Source organism: Vipera berus (genome assembly GCF_964194415.1).
Source record: "Vipera berus genome assembly, chromosome: 2".
NCBI classification, from domain to species: domain Eukaryota; kingdom Metazoa; phylum Chordata; class Lepidosauria; order Squamata; family Viperidae; genus Vipera; species Vipera berus.
The window spans coordinates 31,865,979-31,885,526 of record NC_138203.1 but is presented as its reverse complement, the minus strand read 5'-3'; the positions used below and the strand labels follow the sequence as shown (position 1 = coordinate 31,885,526).

The following is a 19,548-nucleotide window of genomic DNA, read 5'->3' as shown; positions in this document are numbered from 1 at the left end:
AGTCTGTAAGCAACTACATTATACTGTCTCTGAAGTGTATCTAGGTTAAAACTCTTTTTCCCAACTAAACTATTACTGGATATTGATTATTGCTCTAAGTTAATTTAATCAGGGAATGAGTAGCATTTTTCTCCTTTCTGTTTTACAACTGCTGTTTCTTCTGTATAGGACCGTTTTTTGGTCCAGCTTATTACTTATTCTAAACTATTTTAGGTTCCAGAGAGACAATCTACCACCTTCACAAATTTTTCTGAAAGGTCCATCCTTCCAGATACTTCCCATCAGTTCTTCATCTTCTTTCTTTCCCAATGTTATAAAAGAACAAGATGGAACAGCTGACTCCTAACTTTTGACAGTAATCCCAAGACTCCTCTCTATCTGGAAGCAACTCATATTTTCTAGAACCACTTACAATTTACTAGTTCTCTATTTTCTTTAAAGTCCAATTCTGTATGATGCCTTCTTGGTAATAAAGGGACTTTTCATTCATCTTGCAGAAAGTGGAATACTTGTATGTTCCCTTACTAAGTTTACATTTAAACTACAGTAAAAAAAGTTTGCTAAAATTTCCATATTTCATAACAGAAAATTTCTGGCGAATTAAAAGAAGCCAATACCTACAGTCTCCTAGATCTATTTTGCTGGGATATTGTTTGGGGAACCTTAAAAATGTTCCTGATATGTTAATGGACCATACAATGGAGATCTATATTATTTGTGATAGAGAGGCAGCAAGTCTAAGAAACTTCTTTTTCACAAAGTATTTAGAACATATTTGTAATGAACAAATGTCTAAAGTCAACATCTGTTTATAAACAGCTTGATAATGAAAATCATTGAGGCATAAATGCATAAAATATATGTGCAGAAATGAATGAGAAATACTTTAGTTTGCTTATGTATCAATCAAGCATGTCAGGATGGCTTAATGTATGGAATTTTGACATGTAAGAGCAGTCTGTGAACAGATAATAGAACGAGTTTAAGTATATTGTTGCTGTGGTGCTATATATTTTATTAGACATATGACATTTAAAAAATAAATACTTAAAATATTGTGATAAATGCACTTCTGCTTTTTTAGAAGATAAACAAAATTTATATTTATTTATCTTTTAATTCTGGTGTGAGTCACAACCAGATTACCCAAGAACCGCAGAATTAAACTGATAAAACTAATAATATAGAACTAATAGAATTAATAACATAGACCTAATTCTAAATGTGTCATGCAGAGGAGACAAAATGCATGTGTAGATATAGATGGAGCTATGGAATTATTGTCTGACATCTAGGCTATTGATTTACAATCCATCATATGGTTCGGTCCTGTCCCTCCATGATGCTCAACAATTGAATGAAACTGATGGAAGAGGCTATCTCAACTGAATGGAGTGTCATCCATATACTGATGATATCTCATCCAATTTCAGGAACCCTTGAACCTTGTCTAAGTCAATTGTACAGTGAATGAGAAAGAACAAGTCAAAGGTTACCTAGATTTCAGAATAAAAGTGCTGCTAGTAATGAAGAATCTGGGTTTGAATATTGGAACTCAGCCTGTTTCAGATAGACTGCATTCTCCTTGAGAGTGCAGGGTGATAATGTGACTGTGCTCCTTGACCCTCAGTTGTCACTGTATTTGCAGGTGACAGCTTTAACAAGGAATGGCTTTGCAACATGTGCTTTATTACCTTTCCTGATTTGGTAGTGTTGATCCACAGCATAATATCATCCAGGCTTGATTACTACAATATCTTCTACATGGGATTACCCTTGAAAACTAGTTAGAAGTTGGAACAGGTGCAAATATGCAGCTAGATTGCTAACATTGCCTGTATTAAAAGATCTGTGCTGGTTGCCAACTGCTTATCAAGCACAATTTAAAATTAAATGGCTTAGTGATCTGGTTATCTAAGGGATTGGGTCTCCTCTTACAAAACTATCCAGTTATTAAGACTGGCAAGAGATGCTTTCTTAAAAGTGTTCTTGCTGTCAAAGGCTCATCTTTCTGGCTCAGGCAGAGGGGCTGGACTCTGTTAGGAACCAGGGATTCTCAGGGAGATTCTGAGAGCAGAAATGCAGAGAATGTAATGAGCTTTGTTGAACCTCATTTCAACAAACAGTTCAAGAGAGTGTGGAAAAAAAGGTCAAGGCATTTCCACACAGAAGGAGGTTTAGAAAATTAGCATGAAGTATCTGAAGTAGGCATAGGTATTAGTTTTATGTCATCTCCTTCAGACTGTCAAAGCCTGTTTATAGCTATATTATGGTTGTCTAGAAAGCTGCTTTTTCCAGATGTCACCTTGATTTATGAATTAAATATTCCATGAAGTAATTATTAAACTTCAATTACTTTAATAGTTTAAATTCAATAGAAGTTAAATTATGGTAATAATTTTATTATTTACTTTATTTACATCTGATTCTTATTTACCTTGCTACAAGAAATAATGCACTAAAATACTTTGATCCTAGTAATGATGATAATGAAACTGCAAATTATATTGCCTAAAAATAGGAGATGGGGAACCTTTTGACAAGTAAGGATAGCATAACATTGGAAGGTAGGGAAATGAGGGCTCCAACATGGTAGTTGCCTCACCACACATTGATATCAGGTAGAGCTTTGGAGAGCATTTGGGGAATTCTTTGAGTTTATTCAGGACTTATCTCAGTTGTTATACATTTTCCACTTCCAAGTGGGGGTACTTGTGTTGTTAATTTTTAGCAGTCGTGGTCACAGACACTTCCAAGGGGCCCTTGGGGATTCTGAGTAGCCCTAGTGGTTTGGATTGCTCATTCTTGCCTTATAAAAGCTACATTTGAAGAACTAAGAATAGGGACAGAAATATGGAATATCTGGACATAGGTGTATTCCAGGGAGAATTTTATCTTTCACAAATTGTCAAATTTGTAAAAAGCTGCATGCCTTTGATCACAAATGAGAGTTGCCACCAACTTTTCTCCTCCGAGAAAAGGACAGCAATTAAAAGATTGAAATCTGACACTTGTGAGAATATGTGTGCCTCTGCTTACAGAGAAATATATTGCCTAAATCTCATAGTGTTATGCAAAAAAGGACAAAAGGAATCAAGCAAAAAAATTAATGCTGTCTGGGAGCCCACATAGCTGATGAAGCAGCAGTGAAACAAGAGCTGAGAGTTTGAAGTGACTCAAGAAAAGGAATATAGTTGAAAGAAGGAGAAATGAGACAGACGGTATCAAAAAGATAGTTTGAGAGATTTTATAGCAAAGCTCTTGCTTTTAAATATTTTTAGTAGTCAGTAAAATTACACCAGACTCTGCAAACTATTGCTTTGAGATATATTGGACTAAAATTCCATGAACTCCTAGGTAGAAGGTTTTTAGCCTTTGGCTATGATATCTGGGCATGCTTCAGTTCCCAAAAGGTTGGGAAAGATAAACTATACGCACAAAAATCTAAGCAAAATATATTTGTATGTGAATTCAGGCTATTTTCCAATAGCCCAATTTAATAACACAAATATTAAATTTTTCATTAAAAGGAGTCTTGTTCGACTATAGGGATCTACAACTTAATACACTAATAAATAATAAAATGCAAATCAGTCTACACAAAAGGTATATTCTACATAAAGCCTTTAATGAGAACAGCAAATTTGTTCTTACAGCAAGAGATACATATGCAGCATTATTAAAAGGTTGCTGTACAGAGAAGAAAGCTGAAATGGCCTTCTTTCTAGATATTATACCAAAACTAAGTACAAAAAAGAACAATCACTTCAAGAACCAAATAATTCTATCACTATAAATTTAATTGTATTTTGTGTATTTTCTAAATGCATCCAATTTTATCCAAAGATTAATTTTGTTGACAGTAGGATCCTGAAATATCCCTTGTCAGAATATTACCCAAAAGTACAGCGCAGGTAGAGTGAGTATAGATGGTCTTTTTCCAGCCAATAGAAAAAATATAGATCAAAGCCTCCTGGTCATAAAAGAGATCTTTCCTCCTGTAGGCATTTTCTGGTAGATCCAATCCAGAGTACACTGTTGTAATTATAAAATCTTTATATGTACAGATGCATTTGTAAAACACATTCAGCAACGTCTTCAATTCATCAACAACTTCCAAAGAACTTCCCCAAACTCCAAGAAGCTGCTTTCCATGTACTTATTAATTTTCAGGATAGAAAGACTTTTCAATCAGAATGCTAGCCGAATGTAGTTTTCTTGCAGTGAGAATAATACATTTAAAATATTTTAGAAGTATAAATCCTTGGTTGGCATTCAAACAAAATCTTTACACAGCTCTGTACAAGAAAGAGTGGTAAATTCACAAGCAAAAGCAAACATAATGTGTGTCTCTATAAGTAGTGTTTTTCTAAATCAGGACTCTGTATTAAAACTTTTGCTGGAGTTTTCAATCAAGAACACTATATTACTGGAAATTCACTTTTAAAACATTTAAAATATGTATTTAAAATTTATAAATTGTCAGAGATGATTTGTACACTCATATAATGCTTAGGGTATTTTCCCACAAAAACATTCTGATTATCATCTATGTTTTACCAATAATAACAAAACGTTTTGGAATTTTGCATTGTTGTATGATTTAAACAAAAGCATTTGTATAAACAAATTGTACCCTACAGAAAAGTTGTGCCACAATAAACTAAGTCTTTAAGGGTATAAGCTTTTATTTTCATGTAAATTATCTTACATGGTTCCTCTCTAATTCACACATTATCTGTATGGTAATAACCTAATCACTTTCTCAGAATAAAAAGCCATTCTTAGATGTTAAGCTAAATAAATCATTTGATATTGCATGATTTTTTTAAAAAACAAAGAAATAAAAGCTATTAAAGAATAGGGAACAAAGCCTGGGAGAAATTTATTGTAAATCACATCTTTGTAATCAAACTTGATCCATTAAAAAGTGTTGTTAGTTTTGGGATGTAAACAGCAACTTCAGGAAGATATCCATTACAGCCTAAAGATAAATAGTTATAAAAACACTTCTAACTTTTCATGATTACATCTCATGTCCATTTAAAATTAAAAAGTAACATGTAGTTTAAGTCCAAGAGAATTTCTTTTAGAAGGGACAGAAAGTTGCCATAATTAAGGTTGCTACTTTCTTTAAAACAATATCCCCACTGCCTTTATGAGCTTCAAAAAGCCACATCAGATAGTTTAGCTTCTGCTTTTCACAGAAACAAGATGAAAGGCATCAGTGCAATAAGGGACATGTGCAATTTGCCATGTGTCAGCTGCAATCACAACTGGACTTCAATAGTTTTCTTTCTTCAGCTCGGTTCTTATACCTAATGCTGTACTTTTGGACAGGGATGGAGACTTTGGTGCTCTCCTGATGTTGTTGGACTTAAAAGTGTGCAAAAAGTTTGAATTTTGTAACAGTGTTGACCATACAGACATGTTCCGAGCAACAGTGCCAGTCCTAGTCATGTTGCAAGAATTATTTCAAACTCAAAGTAATTGTTTTAATTCAGGATATAATGATTATAATGAATCAGGACTTCAACTACAGGTTCTGCAATCTGGCATTATGAAATTAGAAATATATAGCAATATGACACACATCCCTTATTCATTGCTTTTTCCAAATGGAATTCAGATTCAAACCGAGAATCAAAAAATCAAAGAGAATGTATTTAAGCAAGAGGGGTAGTAGCTTGGGGAATTATACATATGTAGTCTCACCCTCCTCCAAACTGTTAAGCTCATTTTTTTTCCAAGTTATATATGCACTAGATAGTTTTTATTTTTATATGTTATATGTATAGCCTGCCTTTCTGGTGCATATGCCTTTAACAGACCAAAGCAGAAAGGAATGGAATGAGACACATAGTTCTTACTTATACCTATTTGATAAAGATATGAAGACAACATTCTCAGACTTCAGTTTCCAATTAGAGTTCAATATACTTAGAAAAATACACAATAGAAAAAAATCTTTTGACTTTAATTGAAAGGGATATTTTTCTTATAAAAAAATCCCCTCAGAATTTTACAATATCTCTCAATTTTCTCCCATGAAAAAATTATTCAGGTGATATTCAGGGAAATTGTTTCAGCAGTGAACTGGTAGTAATTATAAAAGCATATATTCAGGCATGGACACATCTTTAGAAATAGTAAAAAATTATAGAATCTTAATATTTCTTTCCATTTGGAATAAATTTGCTATTTTAGAACTACAGCAGCACACAGCAATTTAACTAAGTAGATTCACTTAAAATATGTTTTAGTGCTGTGTTATATATTATAAAAATATTTTTCAAAGTTTAAGCTCAATCCATTTACAAAAATATTAACTATTTCAAGACAATGGCTTATAATATCCAGGTTTTCTATAAAAAAGACATTTGTTTCCTCCAAAAAGGTTATTTGCTATTCAAGATAAACTCTTTGTAATTAGTTAATATTATAGCAGGATACAGTACTATAGTAAAAATTGTGTGCATTTCTCATTATTGAAAAACCATGACTCAAATGTCTGATTGTTAAAGGTTTTTTTAAAAAAATTGGAAAGAAGGAAACCAAATAGCCAGAAACAATGAATGATTTTACCTCCTTCCAATATTCCATACATGAAAAAGCTACAGCAGAATATTTATACCATATACTAAAAACTAAAATTTGCACATTTGAATCCATATATGTACATAAACATGCACATACTGTATATACATGTACATTATATATAGTCTCCCTTCTTTTCATTTGATCTGCACATCCTTCATACATTTGGTCTGCAATTTGTTTCCTAGTCATTCTGTTGTGATCAATGGATGCTCCTAAAGATAGTGATTTGGTCAACCAAGGTCCACATATAGGTTGCCCTCAACTTATGATCACAATTGGGACCAAAATTTCTGTTGCTCAGCAAAGTGGTTGTTAAGTGAGTTGTGCCTGATTTTATGACCTTTTTTACCATAGCTATTAAGTGAATCATTGCAGTTGAGCAAATCAGACAGCCAATAAGTGAAACTCACTTTCCTTGTTGATTTTGCTTGTTGGAAACTGACTGGGAAGGTCGCAAATGGAGATCACATGACCACCCCATCACAGGACACTGCAATCATTGTAAATACATACCAATTGCCAACCAGCCAAATTTTGATCACAGGACCATAGGGATGTTGTGATAGTAATAAGTGCAAGGACTGGTCATAAGTCACTTTTTTCAGTGCCACTGTAACTTCAAACAGTAGCTAAACAAATGCTTGCACGTTGAGGACTACCTGTAGTGCTCTTTAGAGTGACAGAAAAGGTGTAGAGTAGGTTACCAAACCTAATCATATCTTTGCCACTTGCAATGTTCTCTAATAATGACAGCATCTATTAGTTATGAGACACATTTTGGTCAATCTGCCAAAAGCACAACCAAAAACCAATTTCACACTAAGCATTCTCAGACTATTCTATACAAACCAGAATCTCTAAAAACTACATTCCAAGCCAAAATATCGCTGTTCACATCCCACTAAATAGGAGGTACATGCAATGTATTGATATAGCCAATGTGGATGTTATCGATACCATGTATATGTGAGAGATATATAGCTGTTTGGGGACATCTTAAGATTTGAAGAAATATATATTTGTAAAAAGAGTTTAGGAGCATTCTCAAGTACCTAAAAGGTCAGTGCACATTCATGGAACACCAGAATTGGAGAAAGAGAAAGAGAAATGGTTCATACTTGAAAAGAGGATGACTAACTAGTACTTGGAATAAGAACACTGCACTCTGCTATGATTTGTTGCAAGTATTATTTGCATTTTAAGAATCTGACATTGAATAAAATATCAGAGGAAGCCCTTTTAAAGCTATGGTATTAAAATTCCAGGCATTCAAATATTGCTTCCTATGTGAAGAGTAGAAATAAAGTGCTTTTACTGATGTATTTCACCACCACCCCCTAAAAAAAATCACTTGAGCCTTAGTTTAAATATAGTCCATGGCCAAGATGCATAGAGGAGAAGAAATGCAGACAGGAGGGAAAAATACCCACACTGGCAGAGTTATGATTCTTCTTTCTGTTGTAGTTCTCATCACTGAAGAGATCAGCTTCTTTTCTATATCAAATCATGTCATTTTAGTAGAGAAACAGCAAATAAAACAAGTTGTATTCATGGCTGTAGGCCTACCAATCATGCAAGATCTTTAAATTCACCAAATAAAAAAGAGGCAACTTTAACAAAAAAGCACACGTACATATTACTTAATAAGGATGTGGGAATGGAATCTGTACCTATGCGCAAATGGCAATGCATTCTGAGTTGGTTCAGCCCTTGGTTCTGAATTTTGTGTCACTTCTGGCATTGTTCTTTCATCATCTGTCCCATTAATGCTCTCCGGTGTAAGAGGAGATTGAATATCACCTGCAGATTCCTTTAAAAGAAGAGGAATGGTTACATATTTCATTTCTACACAATATAGTTCCAATATATAAAATAAAATGCTACAGTTATCAAATATATTGTAGGTCTTAGAAAATATCAGTATTTAGTAAGCTACTGAACCTTTAAGCAGAATACAAAAGGAAGTTATTTGTGTGCACATCAAATAATCTCCCATCTATTATTTCAATCAACTAATTATGCCAAAATATGTTCTGTTTCATGTAGCAGCATCTGAGGGTCAGAGCAATTCCAACAGTGTTGTGGTGTTGTGATTCAAGGCTGTTCCCTTTTCTATGTGCATTGTGATGATGAGCATACTAAGCCTAAAAGGGCAGAATTTGTGGCACAACATCACAGTGCTGAGTTCCTCATTCTGAGGGCCTAAGAACGTGAAGGTGCTATCTCTTTCTCTTCTAATTTTTGACAGCAATAGTAAAAATCTTACAATGTAGTAAAAAGGAATATTCTACCAATATACTATCTGCATTCATGTTCTCCCAACTGAAACTCAGAGATGAATGAATTCATTTACCTTCACTTTTAGCTCAGGTGTCTAAGAGTAGGAACAATTTCAGGATTTTCCTGTTCTAAAATTTTTCGTCTGCTGTTTCCATGTGGCACTTTCAAAACAATTCTAGATGGATGGACAGATAGATGGTTACATCCTCATGAACTGAGTTACAGCAGTGTTTCTCAACCATGGCTGCTTGAAGATGGAGAGACTTCAGCTCCCAGAATTCTCCAGCCAGCTATGTCCCCCTATCTTCAAGTGGCCAAGGTTGAGAAAAACTGGGCTAGAGGATATACCGGGTTTCTACTTATGTTCCTATAAAATTTAGAACTGTGCAGTGGTCGTCATATTGGAATCCAAAATAGTTCTGTCCTCTAAAATGTGCAGGTATAGCATAGTCTTTCTTTTCATTTTTTAAAGTGGTTGGATGGATGCTCACATGGTGATCACATGGCAGATGGAAGGAAAAACTGCAATCCTGGGAGAAGAGCTGCTTACATTTGCATCCTCCAATATTTGGAAGCATCTTTTTGAATTCAGTCTTTGGAAGCAGATTTTTAGTGGACAGCCCTAAAAGAGCTCTTAAATTTAATTTAAAATTAATAAATTAAAATATAAATAAAATTCAATTTCAGTTTAATGGCACTCTCATCTATCTTTGTGGTAATTTCCATGATCAGAAAATGTCACAATTTAAATTATGAGTTCAGATGAAAATATACAGTATTTCAGAATTTACTAATTATCAGTCAAATTTACAGTACATATGCACTGAATTTCAACCTTTAAAAATAATGTGGAGAAAATATTTATTTCTTCTTTCTGAAGAAAACAGAAATACTCAGCATTCAGATTTCTCTAATTAGCAAGGTACTTGGGCCATGAATATTCCAAATTTCAACCTTGAGGAACATATTTCAAATATCTGAGTATAGATTATCATTTCTCTTGTAAGAAAATTCTATAAATATCCATTTTTTCAGCCTTTTAAAACAGAGTTCTTGCTCTTCAGAATATTCACATTGACACATTTATGCAATATACGCAGTGCGCTTAACTAACTTAATGCTTTTAAAGTCTAGTCTTGTGTTAATAAGAGTGACAAAAATATCTATTGTATGAATAAATATCAAAATAGCTTAAAAAGGTCTAATTACAGTACATTTAACATACTATATGAGCAAGACAATCAAGACAATGTTTAAATCAAGCAGTGCTGCACTTTTGTAGGGAAAAGCTCATCAGCTCAAAATCCATTATGATATAAAATAATGGCCAATATTTATGGCACCACATACTCAGCCAACAGTTACCTACCTATGTCCCAGCTACGATCTGAGAGGTATTTAGGGATTAGAGTATACGTATAGAGTAAAACAGATGGAGTATAATGAAATTAAAAAACAATGCTTGATAACACCTTTCACAGTAAGTGCAAGATGGTTTTAGATAAATAAATAAAAAAACCATTACAATCAATTGGCATACTGTGTTCTTCTCAGTCCGGTCATTTTTAGAACTTTAACAAGAGAAATAGCCTGAGGCATTTGCTATCCATTAAAGCTCAGGGCACTTACAGTTTACATATTGCCTAGACTACTGCATTAATTGACCCACCTTTGGGGTTATAGTACTTAGTAAGAAAGTGATTGCTCAAGCAAATGTCTCAATAAAATGATTAGTGTGGCTATACAAAACCTTTCTTCTACAAAGCATTAAAGCAGCCACAGCTTTCTCCCAGGCTGAGCATGTTCAGCTGCAGGAGATCCTAACAGAAAGGTTATCTCGGCGTGTAGGTATAAGTATAGAGAACCAGGGTAAAGCTTTCAAAGCAGCTTTATGAACTGTGCAAATCATGTAGCTCCTTTATTCCTTCAACGCAGGTGCTCTATTTCTGCTAACTTGCTTTGCAAAGTACCCTCTTTCAAATGCTTTGCATGCTTTGCAACCCCAGTGATTAGTTCTCACATTTTATTAAATAGAAGGAACCAAATTCAGCTCCGCTTAACAATATATGGGTTGCCTTCTTCCATATTTTTTTCCACAAATTCCCAATCTAGCCAACAGCTATAAGATTGATCTGCCTTGACTTTTCAAGATCAGAAAAGGATGTTGAAATGTGAATATCAATTTGCACGTGGTCCAAACAAGATCCACAGGAAGAATGAGACAGTAATCAGAAGTAAGAGGAAATAAGGATACTGAAAAAGGAAGAATTACAGGAAGAAGAAGCTGCTAGTTTACAAGGTCATAAGGAAGACAAAAACAAATGAAGAAAGCAAGCCATTGTAACATGAACATCAAAACAAGAGGAAGTGAGTCAGGAAGGAAACATTTGTATAAAGTAAATAGCACAGGGAAATGTTAAAACCTCAGGAAGATGGCAGGTGCAGAGTCACAATATAGTCCCATTCTATTATTATTATTATTATTATTATTATTATTATTATTATTATTATTATTATTATTATTATTATTATTATTATTATTATTATTATTATTGGTTTATTGAAATGTATTGGCCACCCCACTCCAGTGGACCTTGAGCAGCATACAAAACTGGAAAAAAACCAAACAGCCAAAAATATTAAATTAATATGTTGTACATTAATAGCATGCACACACAAATGGAATTTTCAAGTGTCTGTCATCATGCAAATTCCCCCCCTGTGGAAACACATAATGGACACCATGGAAGCAAACTAAGAAAATAAGGCCTTGCATCCCATAATGGCTATATATTCAGGCTGAAGCAGAATATTTTTCTTTGCATCCTATATTCATTCAAGGATCCTTCTAATCTCCATAAGGTTTAGGAGGAATGGCTTATTCCATTGTATAAATTGCTACAACTTTTGCAGAGTGAAAAGCTATTATCTCTTTATCTATAACAGACATACAGTACCTGGTACAACAGGCATAGGACTGAAGCAGCCTGCATGAAACTATGCAGATGAATGCCCAAAAAGTGATATTTAATGGGTAAATTAAAACTACATTCCAAATAAATTATACCCATTTTTAATCATAAACTAGGACAAACATACCTGTGATGGTGTACTTGTTAATTCCATCTTTTCTTGGGATTTTTCTTTAGCTAATCGTGCAGCTTCTTTAAATTCCTGAAATTTTTCTGCAAACTGAAAACAAAGGTTGGCTAATTACATTTATTTATTTATCAAATTTACAACATACAGCACAGGGTCTCAACAAAATCATGAAAAAGTAGCAAAAATATGAAAAAGTAACCAATATAATAAAGCCATTGGTTGGAGGTATATCAAGACATAATTGCTATTTGAGAAGAAGACTTATAGTCCATACAAAGATTTCTCAATTAGCTGAAAAAATGGGACAACAAAATAGAATATTTGTGATCCATTATGACAATAGCCAGATCAACCTTTTGGATAAGACTATGAACAACAATAATCATTTAAAGATTACTTAATCTTGCCCTACCAACAAGAACCACTCTCCACAAAGGCTACAGATATAAATCACTCCTTAAGAATGACAGCTCTCACCTATGAGAAAATCAGAAATAATGTTCTAGATCAAAGTTAAATGCAACTGCTTGTTGGAATCAGTTTTCTTGCTGTGCTTCACAATTTTTTAATGACTATTTCTTATAAGATGGTATCTAAGATCAGTGATAGTTGCTAAATTTTGAAAAAGCAAAGGGGGAAGAAAACTAAAAGAAGCTAAAAAGTTGTAATGAGCAGCAGTGTTCATTACAAGGGAAGGCTAGCTCTGTTGTGGATAAATGTTGCAAGGGTTGAGTGAAAGATTAAACACTTAGGTGTTGCTGTGCAGGCATTGCCTCTGTAGCCATTGTCTATGGAGATTCTCAGTCATCCAGATCATGGTTGTCCTAAAGATGCTTTTTCAACTGGAGTGGAAAAAATGAAGTCCAGTTGCTTTTTGAAAAAGCACCTTTGGAACTCTTGCCATTGTAGCTAGTCACAGATAAGAATCTACACAGGGAAGATCTATGCTTAGAAAGCGTAGATGGGAAGGACATATGATTGGTCATTGCCTTACAGTCTCATTGGCCCAGACTTTTGAATTAGAAAACTATAACAAAGATAGTCAGGAATGGCCAAGTATGGCTGTCACCCATCTCTGTCTACTGACTGATTTGGGCTGTACTGAAATAAAACTGTTTACTGATCACTCCACAAAGGTCACCTGCTGTCTATTGTAGTTTGGGCTATAATAAAAAGAAATTGAGAATTACTCAAGAAATTCTACATTATCAGACAATCCCTTGCTTCACAGACAGTACAGAAGGATTAAAAGTAAAGTAATTCAAAGTGTTAGGGTTAGTTACCTACAAACTACAATCATTGCAAGGTCATCTCAGGGTCATCTCCCTTATGACCATTGCACTAATTGCAAAAAATACACACAAAACTTTATTTTCACCAAATCTATAGACAATTAAGAGACATTGGCTAAAAAGATGTGCCACAGTGTCATGCTTGTATGCCATATAGTATCCTGTCTAAAATTGATTTGGGCTCTTAGGATCAGAAATAGAAAACATTTAGACAATATAACAAAACAGAACAGGAATATCCTGCATTGAAACACTTTCCAGATTAAGAAATATTCCGTCTCAGATTTATGGCCATAGAATACTACTGTATGGGGCAAAAAATAAGACAGCTTTACTAAAAGAAAAAAAAGAAAGAAATTAAGTAGATTTTACTATTGAATAGTTTCACTTTTAACAGGCTGAAAATGGAGACATCCAGCAACTATCTTTGATCTGGAACATAGCTTTCCCTTTCAGAGTTTTGCCCTAGCAGTCACCAATATCCTTTGGCAGTATAAATCACAACAGCTCCTCTTAGCTACTATTCCAGATGACTAATTTACCAACATTTTAAATACAATAATTTCTGTGTTTCGTTTTCTCTTTGGAAGAGAATCTTTTTGTTTTACTTTTTATCTACATCAGTAGTACACATATGCGATATTGAACATTTAGGAATGTTAAGTTCTTGAGGTTACACATTTGGTGCTTATTAGAGTAACATCTATGAACAAATATATAAACGAGAGAGAGAGAGAGAGGAGGAGGAGGGAGAGGGAGAGGGAGAGAGAGAGAGGGGGGGGAGAGGGAGAGGAGAGGGAGAGAAAGAGAGAGAATCAGTTCTGGTGGACCTAAGGAAAATAACCCATTTTAGTAAATTTTTAATTTTAATTAATTTGATGCTACTGGACTCCAAAAAGTTCTGGGAAGTTCACAGAAACCTGTTATATGTATGCGATGAGCCATTTTATGTATTAGTGTTTTCTTCTGCATTGTTTTTATTTGAGAACGAAATTCATTTCTGAAACATGTTTGGATCCAATAAGATCATTTTTGTTTATATTTTGGACTTCTCCCTCCCCTTTTTGTTCTTTTGTAAAATTAGCCAGAGCAAATCAAGCCATTGGAATGAATATTGTTGTGGCCAAAATCTAAAGCAACCAAATCACTTTGAAGATACAACATAATTTTATGAGGCATGCAAACAACAAAAACGTATCCTGGGACTTCCAGCAAAGCATTGGCACCTTTCTGAACAGTCCTGAGAGCAAAAGCAGAACCACAGCTGATATAACTTTGGTCCACCACATTTCAAAGATAAGACAAAGAAAAGGGCAGATACAGCATGAGGCTGGAATAATTTATCTGTTCTTCTTAGGTCAGCATGGTAGCTCTACTATCTTTGAGATGTAGTTCTGACTAGAAATGGTTTACTAGGCCACAAGGTTCCTAGTTGGTTCTGTTATGTACTGGGCTATTAAAGAATACCACATACAGTTTCTGCATGAAATAAACTATGAGTTACCTTGTGTTCTGTACTAGCCTGCTACCGGCCCTGCAGCAAAAGCAGGGACAACCCCTTTACAAACGGCAAGAGGCTGGAATAAAGCCTGCCAAATTTATTAACATAAAACAGAGCAAGACAAGACACCAACCATGAAACAGGAGCTATGAAACAGGAACTATCCAAGCGGTTGCCTTCAGCAAACCAGCCCTCCCACACATTCCCCTTAAATACAGTTCAGGGCGTGGCCTCTCTCTGCCTCCTTCCGAGGTGCCCCATTGCCTTCCTCTGTTTACTCCTGATTGACTGCCTCCTGCGTCGGGCGTCCTTGAACAGGGCCAGCTGTGGGTCATCTTCATCCAGGCTCACACAGCTGGGTCTCCGTCGTGACCAGGTGGGAGGGGCCTGGCTGAGGGCTCTGCGGAGCCTCAAGGCCATCATCAGCAAGCTCTTCAACACCCCCCTCCTCCTCCTCTGAGTCGTCCGACCCCACTGCCGAACCCACAGGCTGACCCTGAATCACAACACCTTTTACTCAGCTTCGCATCTTCATTCCTGCGCCAAAGAACCCGCTATTTAACAGGTTCTTTCCCCTCTTCCCACTTAGGTCAATTCATTTGCTGTGAATGTTTTCTTACCAGGGCACTTTAAGTAGTTCTCATGTGTAACCATGCACCTCATAGGTTTGGTAGTGACTGCAGCTCACATGTGTATGGGTGAAGGTTACCTTTTGCTAACACAATATGCATTGCGTAGCACTTTTTCTGAGTAAAGCATCCTTAGTATAATACCTTGGTCTCAGAGAATAAAACAAATTCTACTTTATGTGCTGATTGTTTGTTGCAAATGTAGAGGCTATTTCAGGTGACAAAGAAATAGAGGTTTCAACTAAATGTTGCTATTCTATTATCAATCTCTGTGTGATAAAGCTTTATATTTCTATTTAGATTGATATACCAGACTGAAGTCAGCCAGACATACCCAGTACAGGTAGTCCTTGACAACCACAGTTGAGCCCCAAATTTCTGTTCCTAAGCAAGGCAGTTGTTAAGTGAGTTTCCCCCATTTTATGATCTTTTTGACATGGTTACTAAATGAATCACTGCAGTTGTTAAATGAACCGTGTGGTCATTAAGCAAATCTGGCTCCCCCCATTGACTTTGCTTGTCGGAAGCCCTTTCAAATGGTGATCACATGATCCCAGGAAAATGCAACTATCATAAATACATGCCAGTTGCCAAGCGGTCAAATTTTGATGCTGCAACAGTTGTAAGTGTGAAAACTTTCAGTTTGTTGTAATGTCAAACGCTCATAAATAAATGGCTGTAAGTTGACAACCATCTGTATTTATTTTGGAATATGCTTTGTTGCCAAAAATTACCTATTCGGTTCAGTTACTGGTATATTGGACTTCTTTCCACATATCTCACACTGGCTAAGTTGGTCTTAATTCAGCAATTTCTGCAGGACCCAGAAATTAATAAGAACACTTTCTTGTACTTTGCTGAATGTTCATGATTTTTCTTCATCTTTACAATGTTAACCATTCATTTTCAAACTTCAGCTTTCTTATCATTTATTTTGAGCACAGCATTCTGAATGTTATTGACATTCCTGTACACAGTATGTTTAAAATCGTTTTGACTCAGAGGATATAAATCACAATCCTTTGTGCTGAATCTGAAGCTTCTCTTTCTTATTTGGAGAAAGGCTCCTTAGGAGAAACAGAATCTTTGATTCTAATTATTATGGATGGTGGGAAGATATTTTTTCGGAATTCATGGTCTAATATATATGCCTGTCAGTACTCCTAATTACATATCTCTGGCTGTTAATAATTCTTATATATTATTTACACTTAGTGACGGGGGAACAGAGAAGGAGAGCACAGGACAACAAAGGATACATAGTCATTATCATCCTTACACTTTTATGAAATACTCTTTACAGTGGCCTGTGTGGAAGTTTTTGGAATTCTTGCTTAAAGGCAGTAATTGGGACCAACAACTCCGTTGCTAAGCAATGCAGTTACACAGCATATCACACGACCACATCAACTTATGAAGGCAGTTGCAGCAGTTCCATTTGTTAAGCAAATCCCAGGGTCATATGATCACCATTGTAATGTGTTCCCTTTGCCTTTGTTTGCAGAAGTTGGCAGTGAAGGTTGCAAATGGCAACTATCTGACCGCGGTATACTGTGTCTGTTATAATTGTGAGCCAGTTGCCATGTGCCCAATCACAATCACGTGGCAAACACTGCAACTACGAGGATCAGTTTTCAATCTCCTTGTGCAGAACCATTGCTAACTCTCAACAAGTAGTTGACTTGTTAACTCTGAACAAGTAGTTGTTAATCAAGGACTGCCTTTGTGACACTATAAAATTATTTGGAACTGCATGAAACTATGGAACTATTTATCATGGCAACTCAGATAAATATGTAAATAAACCCCAGGTATAATACTTTCTTTGGAACTGAAAGCTTAACATCAAGTCACACCTGTAAAATTCATACCTCTCTCTGGAAAGGCTACATGCCTTAACCATTTCAAGATATATTCAGAAAGTATGGCAGCTACTCTTCCAACATTCAGAAATGCCTCCATAAGTAAGTTGTGGTTAGTGCAATCTGATTTGTGCATTATATTACAAACATATTTTAGGTAGTGAAGGGAATACCTAATCAGTAAATACAAGGTATATAAATAGCTTGTAGCATTTTGTGATACCTTAAAAATGCATGTATATCAAACATAACAGTTAACCTACAGTATGCCTGATCAATTAATTAATATTTAAGGTGCCACAAGATTCTTACAGGTAATCCTTGACTTATGATTGTAATTGAACCCAGAATTACAGTCATAATTCATAGTGGTTGTCAAGAAGGTCACCACGTGACTGTGCCTCGTTTTAGGATCTTTTTTTGCTGTGGTTGTTAAATATATGACACAATTGTTAAGTGAACACTGTGGTCCCTAAGCAAACCCGTTTTCCCCAAGCAAAGTAAAAGTCCAAAACCAGCAAAAAAACCCACCAAAAATTGTGGTCACATGGGTATGCTGAAAATGGCCATAGTTGTGACTGATGGTTGTCACGTGCTCAAAATACAATCACATGATGTGAGTTGGAACTTTGAAAACTGGCTATAGCTCTGGGAAGATCCATCTTAAGTTTGAATGGTGGCTAAGCTTGGACTACCTGCATTTGTATTCAATATACTCTTTTAAATTAACTTGTTCCCAAATTTACTTCCAATCATATTTTAAAATATGCAAAAATATTTAATTTTCTTCCAAATAAAAATTGTACATTGTTAGTCAAGGTAATTCAGGGTTCTCTAATCTAAATCCCTCCTAGAATTCATATCAAGGCTAAGAACTCCTAGCATTTTTAGGCTGGCTTTGATATATTCTCTTCTATTGAATTCTAAACAATTCACAACTAAGATTTGTCCTGCTGCTTGTCCAAGATCCTAACAATGATTTTACACAGATACCTAGGAGAAAGCAGAGAACTGTGGAATATTTGGTTCAGAAAAAAATTATGCTTAGGAGAGTGAAAATGTTACTGATAGTCCTAACAAGAAGCATGATGGAATTAAGTTACAAGAATACAGCAAGACGTGATAACTTATGAATGAGGTCCAAGAGGGCATAAAGATCAAACTAATTAGAAATTTCAAAAAGACAAACTCCTCTACATAATTAGTGTGAATAAATAATACTGGATCCCATTAGTAATTCTAATGCTAATAGTAAACTTCTCAATATACTCTGAGATGGAGAATAAAATCAGGGAGCCACAGATGAGTGCATTTTCTTAATAGATACTTTTAGGAACTAATACAAAATGGAATCTTATTGAATACAGTGAGATTTAGACCACCATTATAATAAATGTATTGTATATACTAATTAAAAGAAAGAAGGATTCCAAATAAGCAGATTCAATTTCAACTCTTTTTCAAATATTATCATTGAAAGAAAATATAAGAAGGATCAATTCTTATAATGACTTTGCAGGACCTGAAGCATACAGGTGAAACTCGAAAAATTAGAATATCGTGCAAAAGTTCATTTATTTCAGTAATGCAACTTAAAAGGGGAAACTAATATATGAGATAGACTCATTACATGCAAAGCAAGATAGTTCAAGCCGTGATTTGTCATAATTGTGATGATTATGGCGTACAGCTCATGAAAACCCAAAATCCACAATCTCAGAAAATTAGAATATTACATGCAATCAATAAAACAAGGAGTGTACATAGAACAATATTGGACCTCTGAAAAGTATAAGCATGCATATGTACTCAGTTTGGGCTCCTTTTGCAGCAATTACTGCCTCAATGCGGCGTGGCATGGAAGCTATCAGCCTGTGGCATTGCTGAGGTGTTATGGAAGACCAGGATGCTTCAATAGCGGCCTTCAGCTTTTCTGCATTGTTCGGTCTCATGTCTCTCAAGTTTCTCTTGGCAATACCCCATAGATTCTCTATGGGGTTCAGGTCAGGCGAGTTTGCTGGCCAATCAAGCACAGTAATCCCACGGTCATTGAACCAGGTTTTGGTGCTTTTGGCAGTGTGGGCAGGTGCCAAGTCCTGCTGGAAAATGAAGTCAGCATCCCCATAAAGCTCGTCTGTGGAAGGAAGCATGAAGTGCTCCAAAATCTCCTGGTAGACGGCTGCGTTGACCCTGGACTTAATGAAGCAAAGTGGACCAACATCAGCAGATGACATGGCTCCCCAAATCAACACAGACTGTGGAAACTTCACACTGGACTTCAA

General features: G+C 35.4%; 1 protein-coding gene across 2 annotated transcripts in view; it reads right to left on the bottom strand.

Moving 5' to 3' along the window:
* Positions 1 to 19,548, bottom strand: part of HOMER1 (homer scaffold protein 1) — a gene marked incomplete at its 5' end in the record, with an annotated part of 69,925 nt that overhangs the window by 22,459 nt on the left and 27,918 nt on the right. For both annotated transcript variants that reach the window (XM_081316225.1, XM_081316224.1), the window contains 2 exons: positions 8,271 to 8,410; positions 11,980 to 12,072. In XM_081316225.1, coding sequence (XP_081172351.1) covers positions 8,271 to 8,410; positions 11,980 to 12,072 — 233 coding nt within the window. The remainder of the gene's footprint in view (positions 1 to 8,270; positions 8,411 to 11,979; positions 12,073 to 19,548) is intronic.